Raw genomic sequence first — 23326 nt, forward strand, 5'->3', positions numbered from 1 at the left:
TTAAAGGGCTACTGCCTTCGCAGTAGATGTTATGACTGGAAAGAAAAGCTCTAGGACTGGACATGGTCGTGCAGCACAGTCCCCCTGGACCAGCTCCCGTCTGCCCCTGCCCGAGAGTGCCAACAAGTCAGGCAAACACTTGAGCTGCAAACCACATTCCTGCTTCAGTCAGTTGCTTGGGATGTTTCCCTCATGCCTATCAGCATCACCTCTCTTATCTGGAGTGAGCACAAGGCATTTTGCTCCTCCATACATCCCTGGCCTGCCTGCTGGCGAGCAAGCAGCCCCACAGCTGGAGCAGAGGAGTAGCTCCAAGTGCACCTACACATCCGTAGACCTAATAGGGCAAACCAGCTGAAGGAGAGAGCCCTGCAGATCCCCACAGGGCATGGGGTGCATAGTGATAAAACTTGACCCCAACATCTCTTGCACAACCCTACACATCTACCTCCCTAGGACCTGCTAGCAAACTGAGAAAGCCTGGGGTGAAAGGTTTGTGCTGGTGATCTGGGTGTTAGAAAACCAACCCTCCAGTGGCACAGCCATTTAAAACCGAGCAACATGAAGCCACACACATCCATCCCCTGTGGCCTCTGTTCTTTCCTCACTGCTGCTACTTTGGTAGCTTTGCTGGGAAATAAGAGGGCACTGGTAATGCTTTTGCCTTCAGCTATAGACTGGCCTCTGACCCAAGTGCTCTTGTGAGCCTTGTCCTGTGCCCTGAAATCTTATGACCCCCCATTCCTCAGGTCACACACCTCCCTTTTGTTGTTTCTGCACGGCCAATTGCTTCAGCAGGAATTGAATGACACAAAAAAAAAAAACCAAAACAAACCAACACTAAAATATCTTGGGGAAAAAAAAAGACAAACCCAAACTATGCAATTTTGGAACTTCCAAGATTAATGAAACATGGCAAACATTTACAACTGTATCCAAAATTTATGGGGGAAAGACATACATATCTACATTTCTTGAAATAAATGGTTTGTTTTGAAAATGCCACAGCATTTTATTTCACTGCCTCTTAAACACAACCCTTTGATTTGCTATTTTGAAGTAGCATTTTCCACTCAAAAGAGACCTGAAATAAAAGAAAGTGTGAGAAACAAGAGGGGCAACTAACCTCAAAAAAAACATTACATTCAAAATGTGATTCGGGTTGACCCAAAATAACACATTGGGGTTTTTCTCATTTCCACCAAACAAAAACAGGAAAAAAAAAAAAAGGGAAAAATTACCTTGCCTTTTGGTTTGACCCAATCCAGTTCTTTTTCTCTCCATTTTCCAGCTCAGCCCCTGAACTGAGGCAGCTCTTATTTCCCCAGATCTCTCAGAGGGCATATTCTCTGCTTTGAGCCTCCCTGACATACAGTGCATGGGCTAACATGGAGTGAGCAACAAATTTCTGCTCCTGTTGGGGCAAACTGAACACTCGAGTGGCTCATTTTTACTCCGTCTATAACTTCTACATAAGAAGCGAGTAAATATTATTCAGGCCACCTGACTTCAGAATTTCAGGAGCATCGGAAACGCTCAGTGCAGGCACTGTCTTTGCATGTGTGCATGAAACAGGAAAGGTAAGGGCAATCTGTTCATATTTAATCTTTCTAACTCTGTCACACTTGCTGTGTGGCTTTGGCAAGTTGGTTTGCTCCCATGGCTCAGTTTCCCCTATTCCAGACCAGAAACAAGCTTTATCAGCATGGCAAGCTGCTGTGCCTGCTCATGGGTGCACTCTCCTGAAAACATCATGTTACCACTGCACTAATGCACAGTGAAATTTCTTTCCCTCTGTTTCACCATCTACAGAACACTGAAAGGATTTGATAGTCTAAACCTGCCTAACATGTGTCTCTTTTGTGATGTTACTCTGCTTGCAAGGGCAGCCAAGCTTTGAGAAAAACAGCTTCTTCCCTCCCCGCCTTTTTCCCCTTTTCTTTTTTTTTTTTCTTTTGCATCTTCCTCCATGGGTTTCCGGCGGTTCCTTACAGCCCCACTACAGACAGCTGTGCTCACTGTACCTGTGTGTGTGTCTGACTTTTCCTCCCCAGGAGATTTGTCTGTAAGATAAGCACAAGCTTGTGGAAATACTGTGTCACCGACCTTAGGGCAGCTTTTCCTAGTGGGGATCCCAGTGGCCTTTTGTTCTTCTGGAGGTCCCGCTGACGGACACGTCTGTGTATTTTGCACCCCTTGAAAATCTGAAGAAAAGGTTTGGGTGCTTTACACCGTCTCCACAAACACATGAGGCTCTGCCACGGCTCTGTGGTTTCGCTGTGGCCAAGCTGACTTTCATTTTCACGTGGTGGAGGGGAACATGGTGTTTGGGTTTTGGCCAGGGACTCCCGGATTGAGGTGCTGCATGGTGCAGCCTAAAGTCACTACACACAAAAGAATGATCCCTCTGGGTGGGATCAACAGGGAATTCATCCCTCAAGATCTGGGAGAGCAAGGGTATAAATGCACCAAAGTTATAAGGAACTTAGTTGGGTGATGATTCTGAAGGGAGAAAGGAGCAGTGAAGGGAGGAAGAGCTGGGGAGGGTAGTGAGGTGGGTCAGGCACAAGTCTCCTGCGTGGGAGACTCCTGTCTTCTTGGCATGGAATAACATCAGATCACTGAAAAGTAAGAATGGCTTGCTGGGAGAAAAACTATATCCAGCCCCAAAAAAACCCAACCAACCAACCAAAAAAACCAAAACCAAACAAAACAAAAAAACCCAAAACAAACAAACCAAAACAAAACCAAAAAAACACACACCAAAAAAAACCAGGACAAAACAATATCCCAAAGATTCTTCTTAGGACTCCAGAATGGACACAGAGCTTGGACATCTGGTTGCCCTCCGTCAGAGAGAAGTGGGGGGCAGAGCCCCTGAGGTTTGACTGAGGTTTTAGAGGAGTTCACAGTACCTGGAACAGCCACCTTCTCCTTAACATCATGGCAAAACTTGACAAGAGTGACTCTACAATATTGATAACAAAGATACACAAATACACATAAAAAGACAAAGTCAGGCTCTCCTCTTCCTGAAGCTGGCACTGCATACCACACAAGACTTCCAATTCCACTAAAAGTGAATTGCTTTTCTTTTCCTAGTTTAGAAAAGAAAAAAAAGTATTTCTAGGGCTTTTGTTTCAAAAATCACTATGGTGTGGCATTTTTCAGCAAAATATTTCAATTAGGGTTTTATTGTTCTTTTATTTTTTTTTCAGTAAGATGGATTTAGTATCTGGTTCCACAGACCCAGCAAGAGAGTAAAACAGAATTTATAGGAAACTGGGAAGTCCCAAGTGGAAATACCAGGGTACAGAGCAAAGATTATGACTTATTTGAGGACATGGAAGTAAAAAGAACAACAACATTTCCTTTGGGAGGAGCAGCTCTTGTATTCATGGCTTTCAGTTTAAACAGAAATGTCTTCCCTCAGCAATTTCACATTGCAGGCAACTTGGGAGATGTAGCTAGCACAACTGGAAGAGGAGAGGGAGGGAAATCCCTAGGACTCAATGACAACATTAAGGAATTCAGAGGGTCTCCTACAGGAAACAAAAAATCAAAAAATTAAAAAGAAAACAGCCAACAACACCTTCCAGTTTAAAACTCTCTATAAGTCATTGTTTTGCAGACAAAAATGTCAGGGGAGGCAGTGTCTTCTGGTGGCAAATATTCCCATATTTCCTCTTCCTTGTGAGCTTGACTAGGACATTTGTGTAGAGCCCAGTAACATCACAGGAGGCTAAATAACAACATTTACTGCAATATCTAGAAACAGGAGAGTCTAGAGCCTCCAAAGTTAGCCCAGGATACTCTCCAACCATGGCACTTTAGGAGAGGGATTGCCAATATCCAATACTTGGAATGGATTGCAAAATTTGTCCCTGCAACAGTTATGAGTAAAAATTGACATTGAATAGAGGCAGGAAGTCTCACTCTGGTTGGAGTTTGGGAGTTCCCTCTGTATACCCACAGGCTCATGGAGCCGATGGCTCTTGGAAGCTACAGTTTGGCCCCTGGGAGACATGGATGTGGAGAATGAACTTGGCATTAATCCCATATGAACCCAGAAAGAAGGTCTCTAGATCTGCAGGGGTGCACAGCCTGCAGCAAGGTGCACCCATAGCTGCATACTTTCACAGTATGTTAAAGGCCAGCTGCTGGTCTCACCATGGTATATATATCCAAAATAAGGGTGCCAGTGGTCTTACTCCTGGTCTATACCACCATACCAGAGGGGAAACATTTTCTTTGTCAGGCTTAATTAAGAGAAAGACACTTAGAGCTAAACAAATAATTCTTTACACAGGGCATGACCAGCCCTTCTCAGCCTGCAAGCCACTAAGCAAAATTTTCACACCGTGGTGAGCAACCAGATCCTGACCCCGGAGCCTTAAAACCACGTGGAGGAGGAGCTGGGAGGCAGAAAGTGAGAGCTACCCCATCCCTGAGCTCTGCAGCTCCCTGGGTCATGCTGGGTGCCAGGTCACAGGGGTTCCTGCACAGGCTCACATCCACCCCCGATCCAGCACTGGGCTTAATTTTCACAGTCCCACACATCTTCAAACCAGTAGGAATTAGAGGCTTTATGATCCGACTTCCATGATTCAGAAGCTTACAATTTTGCGGGATGTGGGTGCTTCCCTCGCGTGGGACATCTGAAAGGCCAAGCCTTGCTCATCTTCAAAATTACATGTAGTGCTTGGATATCTTTCATGTCACAGTGCAATTTCCAGGATGAATGCATATGCTGCACCCCTTTATGGTAAGCATGTTTTAATTTAGGCCTCTGTGATGTAAGACCCTGAAAAGTGCATTTAATATTGAAAAGGCAAGCTCGTCCTCAACACTAAAGGCACAAATACGATACCACAAAACATTTTCTGAAGGGTGTGCCTTCTTCAAACACACCTTCACTAGAAAGATTAAAATTCAGAAAGAAGAAGGCACAGGTCTTACAGTCATTATTTAAAAAAAAAAAAAAAAAAGTCAGGGGAAGCATTATAACTAAGAATCTAAGTTTAATTCTTTATCCAAGTTACATGTTGGCACAAGTGTAAAGGAAAGGGCTCTTGTTTAGGCAGCAAGGAGTATTTGTAGGTGAAAACACTTCTTTGAAGGGTGAAAAATGTGTTTCATCTGTAGAGAGTTATTTTCGAACTTGGAAATCAGGGCACAAAGAATTTTTCTAAAGTAGAAATGCACAGTAGAGCACTTTTACTCAGGCCACACCAGGCAAACAGCTACAACCACGTTCAGTTTGATGGGGCAGTTTTCACAGCAGCATTTCATTTTTATCCATGATGATTTAAACTAATAAGAAGATAATTAGCAGTGTGATATTTAGGCTTTGAAGCATTTAAGTTTACTCCAAAATTCTCCTAAGTTTGAAGTAATTCTGATATGTCTCACAAACATGTTAGAATTTATTTCTGTCCTTTCTGATAGTAAATTACAAGGGAACGGAGAGGCTCAGGGGATTTAAATACCACTCACAGCCAAGCAACTAGACACACATAAAAAAGCACAGGGAATTAAACTCGAGTAGATGTTGTTTTCCTGTCCTAGATGACTCCCAAATGCTCATGAGTTCAAGTCCTCTCCCTGACACCTGGGTATCTCCTCAGGCTGTGATTTCTTCTGCTGTAATGGAAGAGCAACACTCTTCACCCCTACAAATGATTGTGAAGGATACGAATGAAGACTAGTCATACCAGACGTTATTACATGGATGTACTAACTATATCAAAAGTCACAATATATGATTTATTACATTTTTTAAATTTTTTTTCAAGATCTCCTGTTTCTCAGTGATCCTCTTCCCCTCAATACTTGGAAAATTAACATAAGAAAATTCCATATAACAAAGTGCCATTGTTTAAAGGTCAAAGCCCCTGTTGGGGTAGCTGTGTGCAGCAAAGTAAGTTACTGCAGAGCTTCCACTGCTTCCTGCTGTAGTAGATTTTATGATCAAATAAACCTCTGGCTGTGATTTTGGTGACAGCTGTATGGTAGTGGCATGAAGCCCTTTCCACTGCTAGCATTCTTCAGAAAGCACAAAGCAACAGGCTCTGGTGACCCTTCTCAAAAGGTGCCTTGCTCATCCTGTTACTTGGGGAGGTTAAGTCCATCTGCAGAGGGGATAGAGTTGACCTTTCTACAGGAAGGTGAAAATAACCTCTGCTTTCCATCCTCACAGGATTTTAAAGAAGACAGTTATCCATGTTTCTTTCAAGAAGACAAAGACTTGTCCTGGTTTGCTTTCCTCCAAGAGAGGAAGGGCCAAAATTCAGACTGCCATCTCACAGGACTTTGATCAAGTCTTGTAGGAGAGCTTTCACTTTCTTAGACCGAGAAACATCAAAGAAAAGACCCAAATCTCTTCAGAGCTGAGCAACAACCAATTTATGAAAACCTTTTTAATGTCACAGCTATCCAGAGCATTTTGTGCAATAATAAATTAAATACTGGTAATGTGGCAATGACTTCGGCACAAGCAGAACCAGTTATATGCAAGGTAATGCATCTGGACATGTGGTTAGGGCAATTTTTTTCCCCCTTGATGAACTTGGACTATAGCTCCTGTTGTATAGAAGGAACAGATCAGGTGGGAGAGAAGAAGCAGAAAGCAAAAAATAAAGGAAGAGCACAGACTCTGTGATATGTTTGATGAAGACAAAACCGATGGTATCAGTCACCAAAACATCATCTTCATAAGCTCTCTGGCTCCCTGGTTTGTTTTTTTTTTTTTAAAAAGGGTTATAAAATGCAGAGATTCCTGTCCACATTGAACACGTGACCCTGAAGACATTCATCACTCCAGCATACACGTGTTCTCCAACACGTGAAATCAGGAGGCAGGAATTTACCATAGGCCACTGAAGGTACATAACTGACATTTAAAATAAAATATCTCTTCTGGATGGCCTGATCCTGCTGCCACTGCCTTCAGTGGGGCTGAGTCAGGCAGTTATCAGTGCCATGTAACTCCTCCCTTACAAACCATCCCTCCAGCCATACTTTGTAAAGCTGCAGTCAAATAATTATCATGTGTTAAAAGTACGTGCAGGAGGGGATGAAATTCTCTTCCTAAACATAGCTTACAGCACATCCATTTAAGTGTAAATGCTGGGGTTTCTACACTTGAAGAGAAAAACAGAATCAAAAGCAAATGTTTACCTGCAATAGATCCAGGAGGCTTCCTTCACAGTCCCTGCAACTTAAGTCAAGTACTCCTGACTATGGAAATCAAGCTTATTTTTCAGAATGTCGTCCATTTGTTGTTTTTTAAATAATTCTTTTTGGTCACACTAAATCTTAAATTAACCCCCACTCCTCCCTGTGCAATTTTAGCACAATGGTATTAACTGTAGAACAAACCAAAAAAGCCCTTCAGCTGCCACTTCAGCACACCCCATATCTGGAAGAGTTTTTACTTTCAGCTTTTAAGGTCAGAACACACACCCAGCAATAACCAGCCTTTCTTCTTTTTTTTTTTTTTTTTTTTTCTCTAAGAAACTGGAGAGCCTGCTATCTAAAACAAGGGAGTTTTGTGAGCAGGAGTCAAGCCTGTGCTTTTGGCATTACAGGTGTGAAGCTCTCATAACCTGGGCTTCCATTTCTGGGCTTTGTTAAGCCTGGCAGCCAATGCTGCTGGAGATGCAGCTGGCAGGGAGCACGTGGAAGGCCTTGCACCCAGTTCCTGCGAATGGCAGCTTCTGTTAATAACCACACACAGAGCAGAGTCGTGCATTTTTATTCCCTTCTAGACAGAGCTGTATTCCATACTGGAGTATATGCATAGTCCCAAAAGGTTTGTGTGGAGTGACTAATTACCTTTCTCCTTAGAACTGGGCAGGGAAGCATAATATGTGTGTGATTACAAGGACATAAAAGGAGCGTAGGATTATTTTCCATGAGAATCCTTGGGAATATCTTGAGGGATGGCTGTCTAAGGTGGTGCTCTCTGCAGGACCATTAAACTCTCCTCCCAGCCTCTTCATCATGTGCTGTGATTTATCCCTGGAAAAGCTATTCAGTGGTGCATGGGGTTAACCATGAACCTTCTTTAGCTCTAACTCTCCACCTCTGAGTCCTTCCAGGACACTCATAAGCCATGTGCTATATTTGCCTAGCTGGAGTTGTTATGAGGATGTTGACACAAGGAAAAATATCTGCCTGGAGAAGAGGGTGGACTGGCACCCTTTGAAATCAAACATTGTCAAGCATCTTTAAAGTTCTGCATGGGTCATGTCACTGAGCAGCCCTGAAGCTGAGGGCTGGGTTCAGAGGGACACAAATAGGGTGCATATAACTCATTTCCCCTGTGCATCATATGCCACTGAACGCCTGACTAAGCCATGTCCTCATTTCCATATTTCAAAAGCTTAATTTAACTCCAGAAGCCTTTCCTGATCAATGCCTGTGGGGGGGTTTCTCCCACGTCTGGGCCTGGACTGGGTAATCCTGCAATTACAACTGCTCAGACACGGAATAGGACCCTCTACTCACAGCAAGACACTGGGTCAGAAAAGGAGGTCAAGCCATGAAAACTGGTTTTGCTAAAGTAAGTAGTCAACTGTCCGTTGTGTCACCTGCTGAGGCCAATCAAAGAGTTTTGCAATAAAGGGGACATGAGTGTTCAGAAGGGTTGGTCTCACAATAGCTGTGCAAGACAGGGAGGAACACCCAAGTGAATTTTGGCCATCAGAAGGCAACTTTTTGAAATACACTTAAGGGTTCAAGTCTAATTCAAATAATCCCCGAGGAGGGGGGGAAAAGGTGTGCACAGCTCCAGTGTTTATCCCAGACCCATCCACTTTTGTGCTCCCTGAAGTAAGAACAGAGTATTTGACATCTGTTTGTTCAGCTCCCATGAGGCTCTGGAAGCAGCTGTATCAAAAATGCAGAAACCTCTCAAGGGTGGAAAGGCATCTCAAGAGAAGAGCAGCCCTTCCCTCATGCCAAAAGTAGCCCGGCTTTAGGACTAATGCTGAGGTTGCCGTGACAGTTGCAGAGTTCGTGCACATTATTTTTTTGATTTGATGGGCCAGGGCACGCTGAGTTGGAAATGCACAGAAGGAAAGCTCTGCTGGGGGACTGACAGCGGTAAGTGAAGGTTTTGTAGCAGTTTTTCCTTCTAGTCATTCAGCACAAAAAGGTAAGAAGAAGATAAAGAAGCAGCTGTGCACCCATCTCTTGCTGAGTCCATACCAGGGACTCAACTCCAGTGGGACTCCCAAAACCATCATCCTGCATCACTGCATCTGAAGGAATCGCCCCCACCAACACTGGTGTCTCACTAAACTTGCTAATGCCCACCCTGTTACCAGGGTGGAATTTGGGGTGGGGGTGGGAAGGCTGAAGTGCTGAACTCAAGATCAGAGCATTTTCCTGCCATCTGCACCACAAAGACAATGGGTCATGTGCTAGTGAGATTACAGTTTAGGTTTGTTATCATCCCTTTATATCAAAAGGAAGTTATGCACACAAAGGAAACACCAAACCATCGTGTCAGGGGAGCTATAAATCACATACTGCTGAATATTACGAGGGCAACAGAGTGCCCAGTTAGAAAGCAAGGGTTTTGAAAAGACCCCTTTTCCTCACAGTCTCCTCATTTCAATAAACTTTGTTTGTATTTTGGGAGAGGGTGAAGGAGAGCGCATGGTTTCGTGAAATCAGCTACAAATGACAGCAGATTTGTCCCACACAAGTGATTCATGGCTGACTGCATGCACTGGTCAATGCCTTCCCAGACACCAGCACAGTCATTGCTGTTGCCCAGGTTGATCCCTTGGTGTCCTGAAAAATCACACAGGCAACAGCACAAGAGATCTCCTAAGATTTGTTGCCACTTTCAGCCCTAGTAAAACACAGAGTTACAAAGAAATAAAAACTAGAAAACAGTGGCATAGTCAGTTCTTGAGCAAACCAGTTCATCTGGCAGTGAGGGTCCTTTCTGCTTTCCTGCTCTGATCTTACCACCCTCCAAAACGACATCCTGGGAAGACTGCAAGGAGTTCTCCACCTTCTCTTCCCCTGGCAGGTGCCTGAAATGATCCTGACAATTCTCCAAACCAATTCTCCAAAGGCATGCTGAAATCCCACTCCTGCTGAAAAGAACCCTTAGTATTTCCACAGTCTCTGACCTCCCAAAAAGTGTCAACTGAAAGATTTCAAGCTGACTGCAAATGTTGCAGATTGTTTCTGTGGCTCTTAAATTCTGAGTGATTATAATGGGGGAAAACACAGATGTAATCATTGCTTTTAAAATATGATTGCTGCTCGAAAGAATTATCGGTGAGGGGGGTAATTGTCTGGAGGATGGCATGATTCAGGACTGCTGACTTCCACTCCTCACTCATTCAAAGTCACCGAGTGAGTCAGTGGAAAAATCATTGAATTCAGCACAGTCAACAGGGTACCAACATTCATATTTAGGTTCCTAAATCAACAGTGTGGAAGACTTCAGCTCAAAGGTTTTACAAGCAAGAGTAAGTGAAGGTAGGAGGTTACGTTGCAAGCATGCAGTAAATGCCATCCTGAAGTTTGCCACTTCAAATTCCAGTTACTTCTCACCCTAAATAAGTGATAGCTAAAGGTGTAACAGCACTCAGGGAAGTCCATTTCAATCCAAGCAGAAACGAGGTCCATATGCCAGATTCTCTGCAACAGCTAAAGCATTACTTTGCAAAATAAATGTTTCTTTTGAATACAAAACACAGGACAGTCACAGCATGCAAATCGTTAGTATGCAGGAGCTGCTGCCTTGAAGCTCTGCCACCCATAGCTAATTAATTCTAGGTACTGTAATGAACACATCACAGGGAAGCACTATTCTGTGTCTGAGCAGAAACTCTGTATACAAACAACACAAGGCACAAACAGAAATCACACCTCTGAGAGGGAGTCTTTTCATTCAGAAAAGTCAGTCATCTCGAATGCACCACTCGCAAGAACCGCCACAGTAACCTGAATATCAGAGAAATAAAATTGAGCATCTATCGGCATGAAAGTAATACCAAGAGGGAGAGAAATCATTCAGAGAATACATCGCTCAGCAGCTTCTAAATTAGTAGGACAGTGAAAGCAGAGATCAAATATGAGATCTTGCAAATCCACAGGAAATGACTCAAGAAGCCAGATCAAGTGAAACTTCAGCTTCCAAGCCTCAGACACATTTGCTTCTCACCACTGGGCCAAATACGTGCATACACAACGCGAGCACATAAAAATACATCCAGATCACACAGACAAGCTCTCAAGTATTAATCAGACAGTGATTAATACCCGGTCCTCCTCAGTGGTACATGCATTATGATGGCCTTTTAATTACAAGATTGTGCCCTGGGTTTTTCATACGGCCATAACTCTGCCCTTATTCTGCTTCTGTAGTAACCAATTGCTAAATGCCACACTCCCCACTTCAGGTGCATTGATGTTCCTGCTGACCACAGAAATTTTTGGCATGAAAGGTTTTAAGGATCTTAGAGGTCTGTGCAATCACAACATCATTTGGAAAAAAAAAAAAAGACATAGGATGGGTAGAAATGAGTCAAATCATTACTTCTGGTCTTTTATTGTACAGCAGCTGAAGACGTTCCTGCCATTTCCTTGCCCCTAACCATTTACTCCTGCCCTGACACTTCCTTTTGCTGCCAACTCAGCTTTGCCAAGATGTTTATCATGCCATTCTGCAAGTTGGATCCTTGAATAACTTTCCAAAATAAAGAGGTATTGGGGGGTATTATTAGCTGGGACCATTCAGCAGATCCAGCAGTGTCACTCCTCAGCTCGGGGGGTGCATTAGCACAGCCGAGGGGGTGACAAACTATGCTCTGCAGAGGAATGAATGGGTGGGAAGGGGGTGGGGATATAGGCAGCATTTCCACCCAAAAGAGCATGCCATGGGCTGCTAAGGGTTGGAAAGAAGGCTTGTACTCTCATATATTGTCTGGTTTTGTGGCCAAACCTCTGGCAGTGGCAGGAGCATCACTATAACATTGTAATGCCCCCAAAGCAGTGGATTCTGGTACCACCTCCAAAGGATATGCCGCTTCTCCCTGGGAGTGACTGCCCAGAAGGAAGGCCTCAAAGCTTTCATCAGCTCTTGCCTTCATTGCATTACTAGCAGTCCACAGATTTTTCTCCAAGTGTCCATTTCTGTTCCTGAAAAGAAAATTAGCAGAACTTAGAAACTGAAACCCAATGGAGCAGAAACACAATTTCCACACCAAAACTTGAAGGTCCCTTGAAGACTAAATCCCACAGACTAGACTTGAAAGACAAATGAGCAAGTGGCTCCCTCAGGAATTGCAGCCACATTGAGACTGAATATCCCTATGCAATGAGAGCAGAGAAGGCACATCTCCCTACCTGCAATGAGAAAGGGATGCTTCAACGGGAGGGGCCTATGGAAGCTGGAAGGTCAAGGTGATGAGCTTGGGTGGGACAGACACATTTCTTCTCCCAGGATTGCCTGATCACAGAGCATCTGGTGGAGAAAGCAAAACCAAAACTCACTGCTGGTTACTCAGATTCATGAAACTTTCTTTTCAATAGTGAGCTCCTGTTACCCCCTCCTCTGTGAACCAAACAAGTCCTGAGGGCAGACGGCAAGGTGTAGCTATAGTCACGAGTTGAGAGAGTGTTTACAGTTGTGGCACTGTTCACTGCAGCAAAAAAACATTTAAACTGGCCTACAAAACAAGCTGCACGATGCTACCAGAATGCCAGCACAGATCCCATAGCAATGCTGAACATGGCTACATGTCGATTTGAGCTCTCACGAGGGGAAGGTGCAGTGGGAAGAACACAAGGGTGGTGAGAAACCAGATGTATGGGCTGAGGAGCCCCATCACCTCAGGACATGCTGCTGTGGGGCCAACACTGGCTCCCTGGGCTCTTCTTTTACCAACTGGCTGCCAGATCCCCCACTGGACACATGGCGTCGTGGTATGGAAATTCTTCCTATGGGTCTCATCAGCCATGACAAGGAGCTGTGCCGATCCAGGCTCCCCTGGGTCAAACTGAACCAAACCCAGCTGGGCTGGAGAGGTCAGGATGAGGTGAGCCAAGTTGTCCAGAGAAGGGCAACAAAGCTGGTGAAGGGAATGGAGCACAAGTCCTGTGAGGGGTAGCTGAGGCAGCTGAGGATGTTTAGCCTGGAGAAAAGGAGGCTCAGTGGTGACCTTATCATTCTTTACAACTACCTGAAAGGAGGTTGTAGCCAGGTGGGGATCAGCCTCTTCTCCCAGGCAATCAGTGACAGGACAAGAGGACACAGTCTTAAGCTGCACCCAGGAGGTTTAGGCTGGACATCAGAGGGAATTTCCTCACAGAAGGGGTGATTAGACATTGGAATGGGCTGCCCAGGGAGGTGGTGTACTCACTGTCCCTGAAGGTGTTTAAGAAAAGACTGGACATGTCACTCAGTGCCATGGTCTAGTTGACATAGCGGTGTTCGGCCAAAGGTTGGACTCGGTGATCTCAGAGGTCTTCTCCAACCTAACTGATTCTGTGATTCCGTGATCCTGAGCGCCGCCTGGGAGTGCTGCGCCAGGACTCGCTGGGTCAGGCTGCGCAGGGCTGAGCGGGGCCGGGGGAGGCTGAACCGGGCGAGCCGAGCGGGGGTCGGACAGACTCGCAGCCGAGAGGGCCGATCCCGTCCCGTCCCATCCCATCCCATCCCACCCCACCCGGGCCTGGCCGCGGGAGGCGCTGGTGGCGGGCGGGGCGCGGGGGCTGCGGCGGGCGCGGGGGGCGGCGCCGGCGGGCGGGGGCGAGCGCGGCGGGACCGCACCCGGGGCGCTGCGCTGCGCCGCGGGGGCTCGGGGGGCCGGGCCGGGGCGGCGCCATCGCCGCCCGCGTCTCCTCCTTCCACCGCCGCCGCCGCTGCGGCTCCGTCCCCTCCCTCCCGGGTCCGGCGCTGCCCTGCCCCGCTCCCGGCGGCCGCGGCAGCGCCGCCGCCGCTTCCTGCCGGGGCTCCCCGCTCCTTTCCTTCCCTCCCTTCCCGGCTCCGCCGCCCCCCGCGGCGCCCCGCCATGGCGTGAGCGCGGCCATGGGGCTGGCCCGGCGCCGCCGCCTGCCCCCGGGCGCTGCGCCGCTCCCCCGGGCCCGGACCCCGCGCCGCCGCCGCCGCCGCCGCGCCCCGCCGCGCCCCCGCGGCGCGCTGACCGCCGCCTCGCCTCCTCCTCCTCCTCCGCCCCCGGCCGCCGCCGCCCGGCGACGAGCGCGGCCGTAGCCCCCCCCTCCCTTTCCCTTCTCCTCCTCCTCCTCCTCCCCCCCCACCCCCCGCCGCCGCCCGCGCTCCCGCGCCGTCGGGCCCGGCGCGGCCGCCAGCCCCGGCCCGCCGCGGCGCGGCCTCCCTCGCCATGTGAAGCGCCGGGGAAGATGCGGAGGCGCAGCCCGGCCGCCCGCGGCGAGGGATGAGCCTAGACGGGGAGAAGATGACCGAGGAAGCCTACCCTGACGAGTGAGCGGGGCCGCGGGCGGGCGGAGAGGGGCCGGGGTTGGGGGGCACCCTTTGTTGCCCCCGGCGCGAAGCGGTGCGGGGGTCGCTCGCTCCCTTCGGACAGACGGACCGGGAGCGGGCGGACAGAGGGACGGCGGGCACGCGCGTACGTGTGCGCGCCGCCCGCCCGCGCATCCGCCATTTCGCGCTCCCCCCCGGGCCGCGCTCATTTGCATACGGCCCTTTCATTCATAAAAAACCCCCGGGAGGGCGGCGCGGGGTTCCGGGGGCTCCGCGGGGAGGGGGCCCCGCGCCGCCGCTCCCCGCCCCGGCCGAGGGGCTCGGGGCGCCCGGGCGGGGGCGGCGGAAGCGGCGGCGAAAGGAGGAAGGGGGAGCGCTGCGCGCCCCCGCCCCGCGGCCCCCGGGTCTGTGGGGGTGCGTGGGGGGGTTCGGGACGCGGAGCTTGAGGCGGGGAGCGGGGGGGGGGGACACACACACACGACGTCGCGGGTCCCCGCCCCGGCCGCCGCCGTTTTGTGAATAGGAGGGCGGCCGCCGCCGCCGTCACATGACGCCGCATTCATAAACCCGGTCACCGGCGGCCTCCCCATTCACCGGCACCCCCCCGCCGCACCCCCGGGGGGATGCGGGTACCCACGCCCGCTCCCGCCGCCTCCCCGCGGATAAACCCCCCGCACGAATAACCCCCCCCTCAGGAGAGGCCGCGCCGAGGCTTTCAAAATGCCTGACGGTGCCCTTTTCCCTTTTTTTTTTTTTTTTTAATGTTTTCTTCCCCAAAAATAAAACCCAAAGCTATTGCAGGGGGACGGCAGGAAGGGCTTTTTCACGCCGCGCTGGCCCAAGGGCTGTTCCTGGCTATCTCCTTCGGGGTTTTGACAGTCAAGAGGAATGACTCACTGGCGTGCAGGACTGGGTTGGTGCCAAGCGCCATAGGATGTACCGTGCTTTAAAATGACTCCTCGCAGGGCTTATAAAGCAGCGTCAAAATTGTGCAACTTTTTGGCTCGTTTGGAGCCCGAGAAAATATCATAATTGGTGGCATGTGCCACACTCGCACCTTCGTCCTGGTAAACTTATTTTAGGGCGATTTGCTGGAGAAACATGAGTGGCGAAGGAAATGGCTTCTGCCTGCAACGTGCTGAGAGGGATTGTTATTTTGGCAGTTCTTAATGAAGAGACTATAAATATGTGTTTATATGTAGCTTCTGAAATTGTGGTTATTTTGAAGTTGGTAAGGTTCTTGCAACAAAAAAAGAAAAAGCTGAGTTTCTCTTGCATGGATTGCCATGACCTAACAGGCTGGAAAAATGTGGCCAACTCATTTCCAATAAAAACCTGCCGGTTCTTTGTTTGGGGTTTATTTTTTTTGTTGTTTAATTTTGCAAATTGGACAAGAGGAGGGGAAGTGGGTCCTTGTCTCTGGGTTTGAGAACACAGGGCCAAACCTAACCCAATTCAGTGGACAAAATCTAATGCTCAACCAGCCTTCATCCTGTGGCAAGATATTGCTCCAAATGTGTTTTCCTGCAGGGCTTGGTGTGGAGGTGAGTGTCGGTGTAAAACAGCGAGCACTTGGCTCTGGTGGTTGGTTGGGGTTTTCTTCCCTTAATTGTAGGCTGCAGTTTGTTTTGGAGTAAATTCTTCCTCCACGTGCCACTGCGCTGCCATGCTGGTGGAGGCTTCAGCTGGATGGGTTTCATGTGTGTCCCTACCTGAGCTGGAGAGGGAAGCTCTTGGGTCACACCACCTCTTGTGGGGTCACCAGTCAACCCAACAACGTTGTGCTTCAATCCCTGGGAGATGGGGAGTGCTGGTGGCCACAGGGAGCTGGTATCCAACCCATTCCCAGGCCACCAATAGCCTTTTTATTGGGGTTTGGATGTGGTGGCTTTCAGGATAAATGATGCCTCATGGTCCTTACCCCGAGTGGCTCTTTTGGAGGCCATGGTTGGGCTCGTCAGAGTTCAGTCCAGGCCTTTGCCTTGTAGGGCACAGCGAGGTGTTTTAGGTAAGCCATGGTTTCCTCTGTAAGCTCCTCGCTTCCAGCCTTGCATTGATTGATAGCGTCGCTGAAGCCGGTGACTCATGGGTTGTTTTTTCATTTCAGTGGTGGGTGAAGTGATTTGATTTTTTTTTTTTCCTCCAATATATATGGTGTTAAAAGAAATAAGGACAGGCTCTCCTGATAAGTTTTCTCGAGCTGTCAGAACAATGGTAGTATAGCGTGCTATTTGCCCTAGATATCTGGCTTTAATTTGCATAGCTATTCTTGTTTCACAGAGTGCACTGTGAGCAAATGTTAACAGCCAGATTACAAAAAAAAAAAAGGACCACTGTCAGGATGCCTTTTAAAATAACCCTCTTCAAGTAAACAACAAAGGGGGTCTCCCTCCATTTTTTTGCCTATTTTATTTTTTTTAATAATTTCTTGAGAACAGCTAGATAAGATTTTGAGTTTTGAGACAAGTTATAAAACCGAGGAGAGGAAAAAAAATGGGGCTTAGGATGCTGTAAACTCATCGGTCCCTTCACCACTGCACCATTTCGGATCGATACTTAGAGGTCAATTTGTCATTGCAAAGCGAGCGCCTCAATCTGCATCTCAGCCTTTATTTCTGCTTCCCCTCCTTCCCCCCCTCCACACGTCGCAGGGTTGGGGGAGAGCGGGGACGCCTGATAATAAATTGGAGGCATAAAGCTGCAACGGTGGGAGAGTTTTCGGGAAGTGCTGCCTCTGTATCCAGACGATGGGCAGCTGCCCACTGCGAGCGGCGACCCTCTCCAAAACCACCAGCTCCCAGATGGGCTGCCGGTGTCTTTCCGTAGGGAGGATGGAGCTGAACACTTAAAGTGACTCGGTTATGGCCGGAGGCTGCCGCCTGCTCGTTCCGATGCATGGTTCCAAGAAAGTCACAGGAAGTAATTAAATGGAAAAGGTCAGAGAACGAGGAAGTGTTGGTCCGCAGCCTCTCGCTGCCTGGGATGGAGCCGCGGTGCCCTGCCTGAGCCCGTGTCCCCGAAGTGTCCCCGCTCCTCGGAACGCGCGCTTGATTTATTCCAGCGGGCACAGAGCACGCCTGCCAAGTGTTTGCAACTGGGACTGGTCCCCCGGAGGTTTTTAACGAGCTGGGTTAAGTGGGATATGTGTAGGGCTGCTGTGGTGTTGTCCAGGACAGCAGAATGTGGTGTGAGATCACACCGATGCGTTTTTCCCAGTCTAGGGAAAGAAAATTAAACTTAAGCCTCATTTGTTCTTTTGCTGGTCCCAAAACCCCACTTCCCTCCACCCCTGAGCAGAGATCAGCGATGCTTGTCTAAATACGGAGTCCATCAATGTTGCAGTTTGCCCTTTATGCTGAAAAAAATAATTTATTTCCTTTTTTTCCCCCCCTTTCATTTTTCACTGTGTTTTTGCCTGGTGATTTTTCTGTAGGTATCAAAGGCAGCTCATTCAGCCAAATTATTTTGCTGCAAGCTTCAGCCAGGGAGGAAGGCATGGGACATGCTGCGTGTCATGACATTATTGCTTGCAAATAGGACAGGAAATGAAGGATTGCCAAAATATAACTGTTTATTTCTTGGCCTGAAAACATGCCTGTTTAAAATATGACATGTAAGTAGCTGCTTTGTTCAGTCACTGGGAGAAGTTGCTGTTTATAAGGGAATAATAGCTCTGTTGGATGAAAAAAAAGGGGGGGGAGGGAAGAAGGGATTTACCCTTTCTACTCTTTCTCTCCTTCTGTCTTGGAAATGCTTTAAAAAGAAATTGTAGGTGGAAGATATATGGAGAGGGTATTTTGTCGGACAACTGGAAAGGAAACCTGTGGGAAGAGGGTTGCCACAAGCAGGAGGGAGATGGATTTTGAATTCATCAGCACATTATTAGTCCACACCGTGGCCCTGGGCAGCCCTTGGATAACCCCGATTCTGCATTGAAGAGAAGAAACCTAAACAACCCACCTTTGGGCCAAAAAGTGAGGTTTTTCGGTGTGACTCCCCTCATCCAGAAGTGCTTTGGGATGCTGGTGGTGGGATGGTGCTGGAGTGCAGCGCAGATGCCGCACCAGCAATGGGATCCTCTTTGACCTGTTTTTGCAGCCTGTTTTTTATCTCGCCGGGGCACACCCTGGAGCGTGGGTTAAAAGGTAGGTTTTATCTGCCTGTTTAATTAAATCCCGAGGCTGCAAACAAAAGTACGTTGTGTGGCAAGGCTCGCTCTCAACATGGGCTTGGTTTGCTGTTAGCTGGTTTTAAACCACAAAATCGTTTCCTGTCGGCCACCAAATTGCAGGGAGATGATGGTAGTTGTCCTCCTTCTTCCTGGACCAGGCTGGAAAATAGGAGCTCAGGAATGAGACACAACTATTTGTTTCAATCCCTCCTGTTTCTTTCTTACACGCTCTGGCATGCTTGAGGAATCGATAAATTCAATTTTCTGCCCTCCAGCAGAATGGCCATAGGAACTGCTTCCTACAACAAATTCATTGAAAAATGTGAGGGTTTTGTTTTTCTTTCTTTTCCGCCCCCTTTTTTTTAACAGAAGAAGGTGATCTTTTTTGCAGGAGCTGTGCAGGGGTGGAGAGGGCACAGAGATCAGTGAAACTAAAAGTACAGCTCTGTAGACTGTTTTTGATACATGCCCTGTTTGCATTGTGGAGCGTTTGATTTTTGGAGGACTTACACTTCTAAAGCAGTGCAGAAATTTAAAAAGAAGAAAACTAAAAAAGGTCAGTTGACTAAAAAAAAGGCACAAATAGACTGCAGAGTTGATTGACAGCAGATGCAAGCCGCAGCAGTCCCCATTTCTGTGGGCTACCAAAGGCAAGCAAGAAGCTGTTGTCACATAAATCCCAGCACTGGAAAGAGAGGTCTGCTCCAAGCCTGGCAGCAAGCAGAGCAGGGCAGCATCTCCCAGCCTTGCTTGCACTGACCATTGCTTTGCACCTTAGCCTTGGGTATACTCAGCTGATGGTTTCTAATGCTTTCTTTTTTCTTTTTTTTTTTTTGTTTCTTTTCTTACCTATTGGTTTTCTGCCAAGATCTTGTGAGCTTTCCTTCCTTCCCGTTTCTCTACCCACGTCCACCCCCTTTCCTTGTCAAATTTCCTTTAATCATTTATTTTTCTGGTGCTTGCTCAGTACTGAAAACCTGACCCTCTCAAGCTGCAGAGAAATGCAGCAGACTGCCTTATTGATGCCTAACCCTCACCTTTGGTTTTGCATCAGCTTTTCAGAGCAAAGTTGGGTTTGCCCAGGTAGTTTCTCCTGCTTTAGTTCCTCAGAAGGCAAACCATCTGCTTGGCCCCCTCTACTCGGTGAGCCGAGGGTGCCGGCTGGCAGGATGGAATTGGGATGAAGGGCGAGCCCTGCTGAGGCAGCAAGAACAGCAAAGCGTGCCCAAATACTGCACTTTTGCCTGCTGGTTTTGGGGGGGTTTATCATATCAGTGTGACCGTCAGTGTTGGTACCCAAAAATATAGCAGTGTTCCCTACCTTGTTTTTCTACTCCAGCTGAATACCAGACAAGCGTTGGGTGGGCAGGTGGACATCATCTCAAAGTCCAGAGGATGTCTTTGCTGCATTTCATTTTCTGTCTCCATTTCTTTTCCCTAAGCTCTTGGGGGGGGTGTTTTTTGCCTCTTGCCTATTTTATTTCTATTTCCTCATGTATCGCTCTTGTCTGGAAGCAGGACTTCTCTTGCTGCAGCAAAACCCTCCTGGCAGTATTTTCTCCTCACATCAGGAGAAGGTGATCACGGTAACATGCACCTGATGTAACCATTGGAGTGAAATACTGTCTGCCCCATGCAGTAAAAGTAGATGCTTCACCTTAAAATAAGGTGTGTTTTATCAAAAGCAGCATTACAAGGTCTACTTTCAAGGCTGTTGGAGACCTTTCTGCCAACAGCCAGCAGGTTCTACCTGTTGCAATAGGTCTAAGTGAGATTTAACCCAAATTACTGTTTTTGTCTCCGGCCTGCTCTTTGAATAACTTTATTCTTTGACTTTCTCTACTTGCAACTCACACTTCAAGGACTATGTTTTGGGTTTTTGTTGTGTTTCTACTCCCCGCCTCCTTTGTTCTCAACTCCTACGTGTGCCGTAATCGGAGGAGAGATCTTGAGTCTATCAGCTGAGTATTGCTGATGGCTATTCCAGCTAGGAAGGAAACTTCTTACTGGCAGACGTTGGGAGGAGGGGTTACAGGGCTTTCTAACAACATAAGTTGATTTCCCCATCTGCAGGTGTGTTCAAAAACAGTGGAATTGCAGAGTTGCCCAAAATGTTTGGACTTTGACAGAGATGCCTGGCAAGGAGAGAAGCATTTCATGACCTGAAGACTGATGTGATGATGGAACTTACTCCTTGCTAGCTAGTTCTTTTTGTCCAAGGTACTACAGAAATCAGGCAAAAGGCAAGCCAGAAGTAGTCTTCAGTGAACTACCTAAACAATAAATAGATGGGTTTTATTTGCATGTGTATTAAATGGGCTTTTAAAAGTAACATTAGAACTTGTTACCTGCATACATCTCTTCCTAGGAACAAAAAGTGTGTGTGTCTTGTTGAGAGCAACCACTTCCCCCCACCTTTTTTAATAGGAAAGTTGAGTTGGTGGCTGTTCCACCTCTGCTGCTGCTCTCTGCCAGACTGGTGCTGATGGCGCTGGGAGATGTGTTGTAAAACCTGATAGCGTCTTTTGATCCTGCGTATGGGAAACACATCTCTCTGCTTGTAAGGACCTGCGCTGCCGTGCAAGGACAGGAGCGTGTTCTGCACATGCACTCGAGTCCCAAGGAGATCTGGAAACACTTAGATTGGGGGGTTTTTAACTGCATTATACATACATCCTGTTTGGATAGTCCCATTACTCCTTTTCTTGCCGGTTAAAAGTGAGTCTGAGGACTAGGCAGCTTCTCCCCCTGTGCTGTACATTGAAGTGTTGAGCACTGCTTGCCTGTTTGTTGAATAGTTGGGAGCAAGATTAGTTTCCGTCGCAGTGTCTGAAATACACTGAAGGCATTTGCACAGCAGTCGGAGTTTCAATACGCTGTGGGAAATCGCAAAGCTCCTTCCCTAAACACCAGAGCCTGTTGCAGCACCACGGTCTCACCTACCAGCTCCTTCCTGGTCCTCCCCTCGCCTGCGGAAAGACAAGATTTCTTAAATGATGTGGTTTTATAGGAGTTAAGTCCATGCTTAGGATTAGTTGATGCCACTAGCAGCAATTAGCATCTGAGCTAGAACATATCTGCGTGTTTTTTTTTTTTCTTCTTTTCTGTTTGAGTCTCTAGACTCATTTATGCTTTTTATTTATTTTTATTAATTCAGATACTGGTGGTGGAAAGCGCTTTTTGGGGGCAGGGACATGAGCTGACATACACATAGCCTTGTGTATATCTGTTTTTAGGTGGGGTGTTCCTCCCTTTAGATATTGGCAGCACTCATTTTTCTGCCGCTGTAGAGACTCCTCATCTGTAACACCTTGAGCAGGTCCCCATGGTGAGTTGGATGCTGCCCAAAAACATACCCATCGTGTTCACCCCCCAGGCTGAAGGCAGAGAGCTCAGCTCACCTCCGCTCGCTGCATTTCTTCCGCTGACATGTCCAAACACTCCCGCCCAGGTTTCCAAGTGCTTGGAAGGCATCCTGGCTGTTTACCTGGTTTTATGAGTGGAAAGGTATGCCCCCGAGCTGATGGAGGGTTGCTAACTAATGCTTCAAGTTGCAGCATATAGGGAAGCGTGTGCTTTGCCTCAAGTTGGGACAAAACGAGGCAAGGGGCGGGTGAATTGCTGGGATCGTACCTTGGAAGCGAGCGGCGTTCTGGGCTGGAATGCAAGGAAGGTCCCACTGAGACAGTTGTCCTTGGGACCTTTGTAAAACCTTGAGGACTGAGAAGAGAAAAAGTATCCAGGTGTTAATACTGGAGAGCTCCTTCTTTTGTCTTGCAGTAATCCAAGGGATGCCATAAAGAGCTGCTGGAAGGCATCAGCAGAGCTGGCGAGTGCGCTCAGCCGCTGCTGCAGGGATCTGGCTCTGGGGTTGCGATTATTTACAAACTGTCTGGTTCTTAAAAGTCGTGTGGAGATCTGAAAGTGTCACCTGGGCTAATTTAAAGTAGGCTTGGAGTTTCTCAGCTGTGTAGCTTAGTTTTTGTGCAGTTACTTACTTTTGTTCGATTTATTTGAGTGATTGCTGTAATGCTTGGGTCTTTGCATCTCTCCGTGATTCGTCTGTACTGTGTGGGTGAGGGTGTGAGATCAGAAGTCCAGCGACTCAGTGGGGTGGTGAATGCCCAGTTTTGCCTTAGATGCCCCATGCAGTGGGTCCTGATCATGCCAAGCTGAGAAATTCACCCTCCTCTGCTTCCAGGTTGGCTACTGAAGAGCTGCATGGGAGAGCACGTTGCTGAAAGTGGGGGCTAGGCCTGCCTTCTACCATCTTCTCTGCGATTTCAGCAATGCTGCTGCCTTATGTGATCACATTTGTTAAAACCCAAGGTGCCTGGTTCCTTAGTGTTGATTTTTTTTTTTTAATTTTTTAATTTAACTTTTATTAAAACCCGTACTTGCCTCAATGGCAGGGGAGAGCCAGGATAGGCACCCCTGCTAGACCTCAGCATAAATCCCTGTATTTCAGGAGCTTGTTATGCTCCATGTATTTAAAGTCTGTATGTCTAAATTACACTGATACTTCAGCAGTGTGCTGCCCTTTTTTTTTTTTAAATACTAGTGAAATTACAGCAAAAAGTTTATCGCTGGAAATTTATAGTGCTGCCAACATAATTCATCCTTGACTGAAACTTGGCATGGGAGCTGTTAAGCTGGTTGCAGCTCGTCATTGCTTTACA

At 47.6% G+C, this 23326-nt stretch overlaps 1 protein-coding gene and 1 long non-coding RNA gene across 2 annotated transcripts in view; one reads left to right on the plus strand and one right to left on the minus strand.

Annotated features, from left to right (window-relative positions):
* Positions 1–5001: 5001 nt before the first annotated feature.
* LOC135410825 (uncharacterized) lies at positions 5002–14847 on the minus strand. Its single transcript, XR_010428891.1, has 4 exons — positions 14469–14847; positions 12379–12496; positions 7180–12171; positions 5002–5672 (listed from the first exon to the last, which is right to left on the minus strand). It is a non-coding gene; the product is annotated as an uncharacterized LOC135410825 (long non-coding RNA).
* SPRED2 (sprouty related EVH1 domain containing 2) overlaps positions 14189–23326 on the plus strand; it is a 60310-nt gene continuing 51172 nt past the window's right edge. The window contains exon 1 of the mRNA XM_064647629.1: positions 14189–14476. Coding sequence (XP_064503699.1) covers positions 14430–14476 — 47 coding nt within the window. The 5' untranslated portion in view covers positions 14189–14429. The remainder of the gene's footprint in view (positions 14477–23326) is intronic.

Source organism: Pseudopipra pipra, chromosome 3 (assembly GCF_036250125.1).
Source record: "Pseudopipra pipra isolate bDixPip1 chromosome 3, bDixPip1.hap1, whole genome shotgun sequence".
NCBI classification, from domain to species: domain Eukaryota; kingdom Metazoa; phylum Chordata; class Aves; order Passeriformes; family Pipridae; genus Pseudopipra; species Pseudopipra pipra.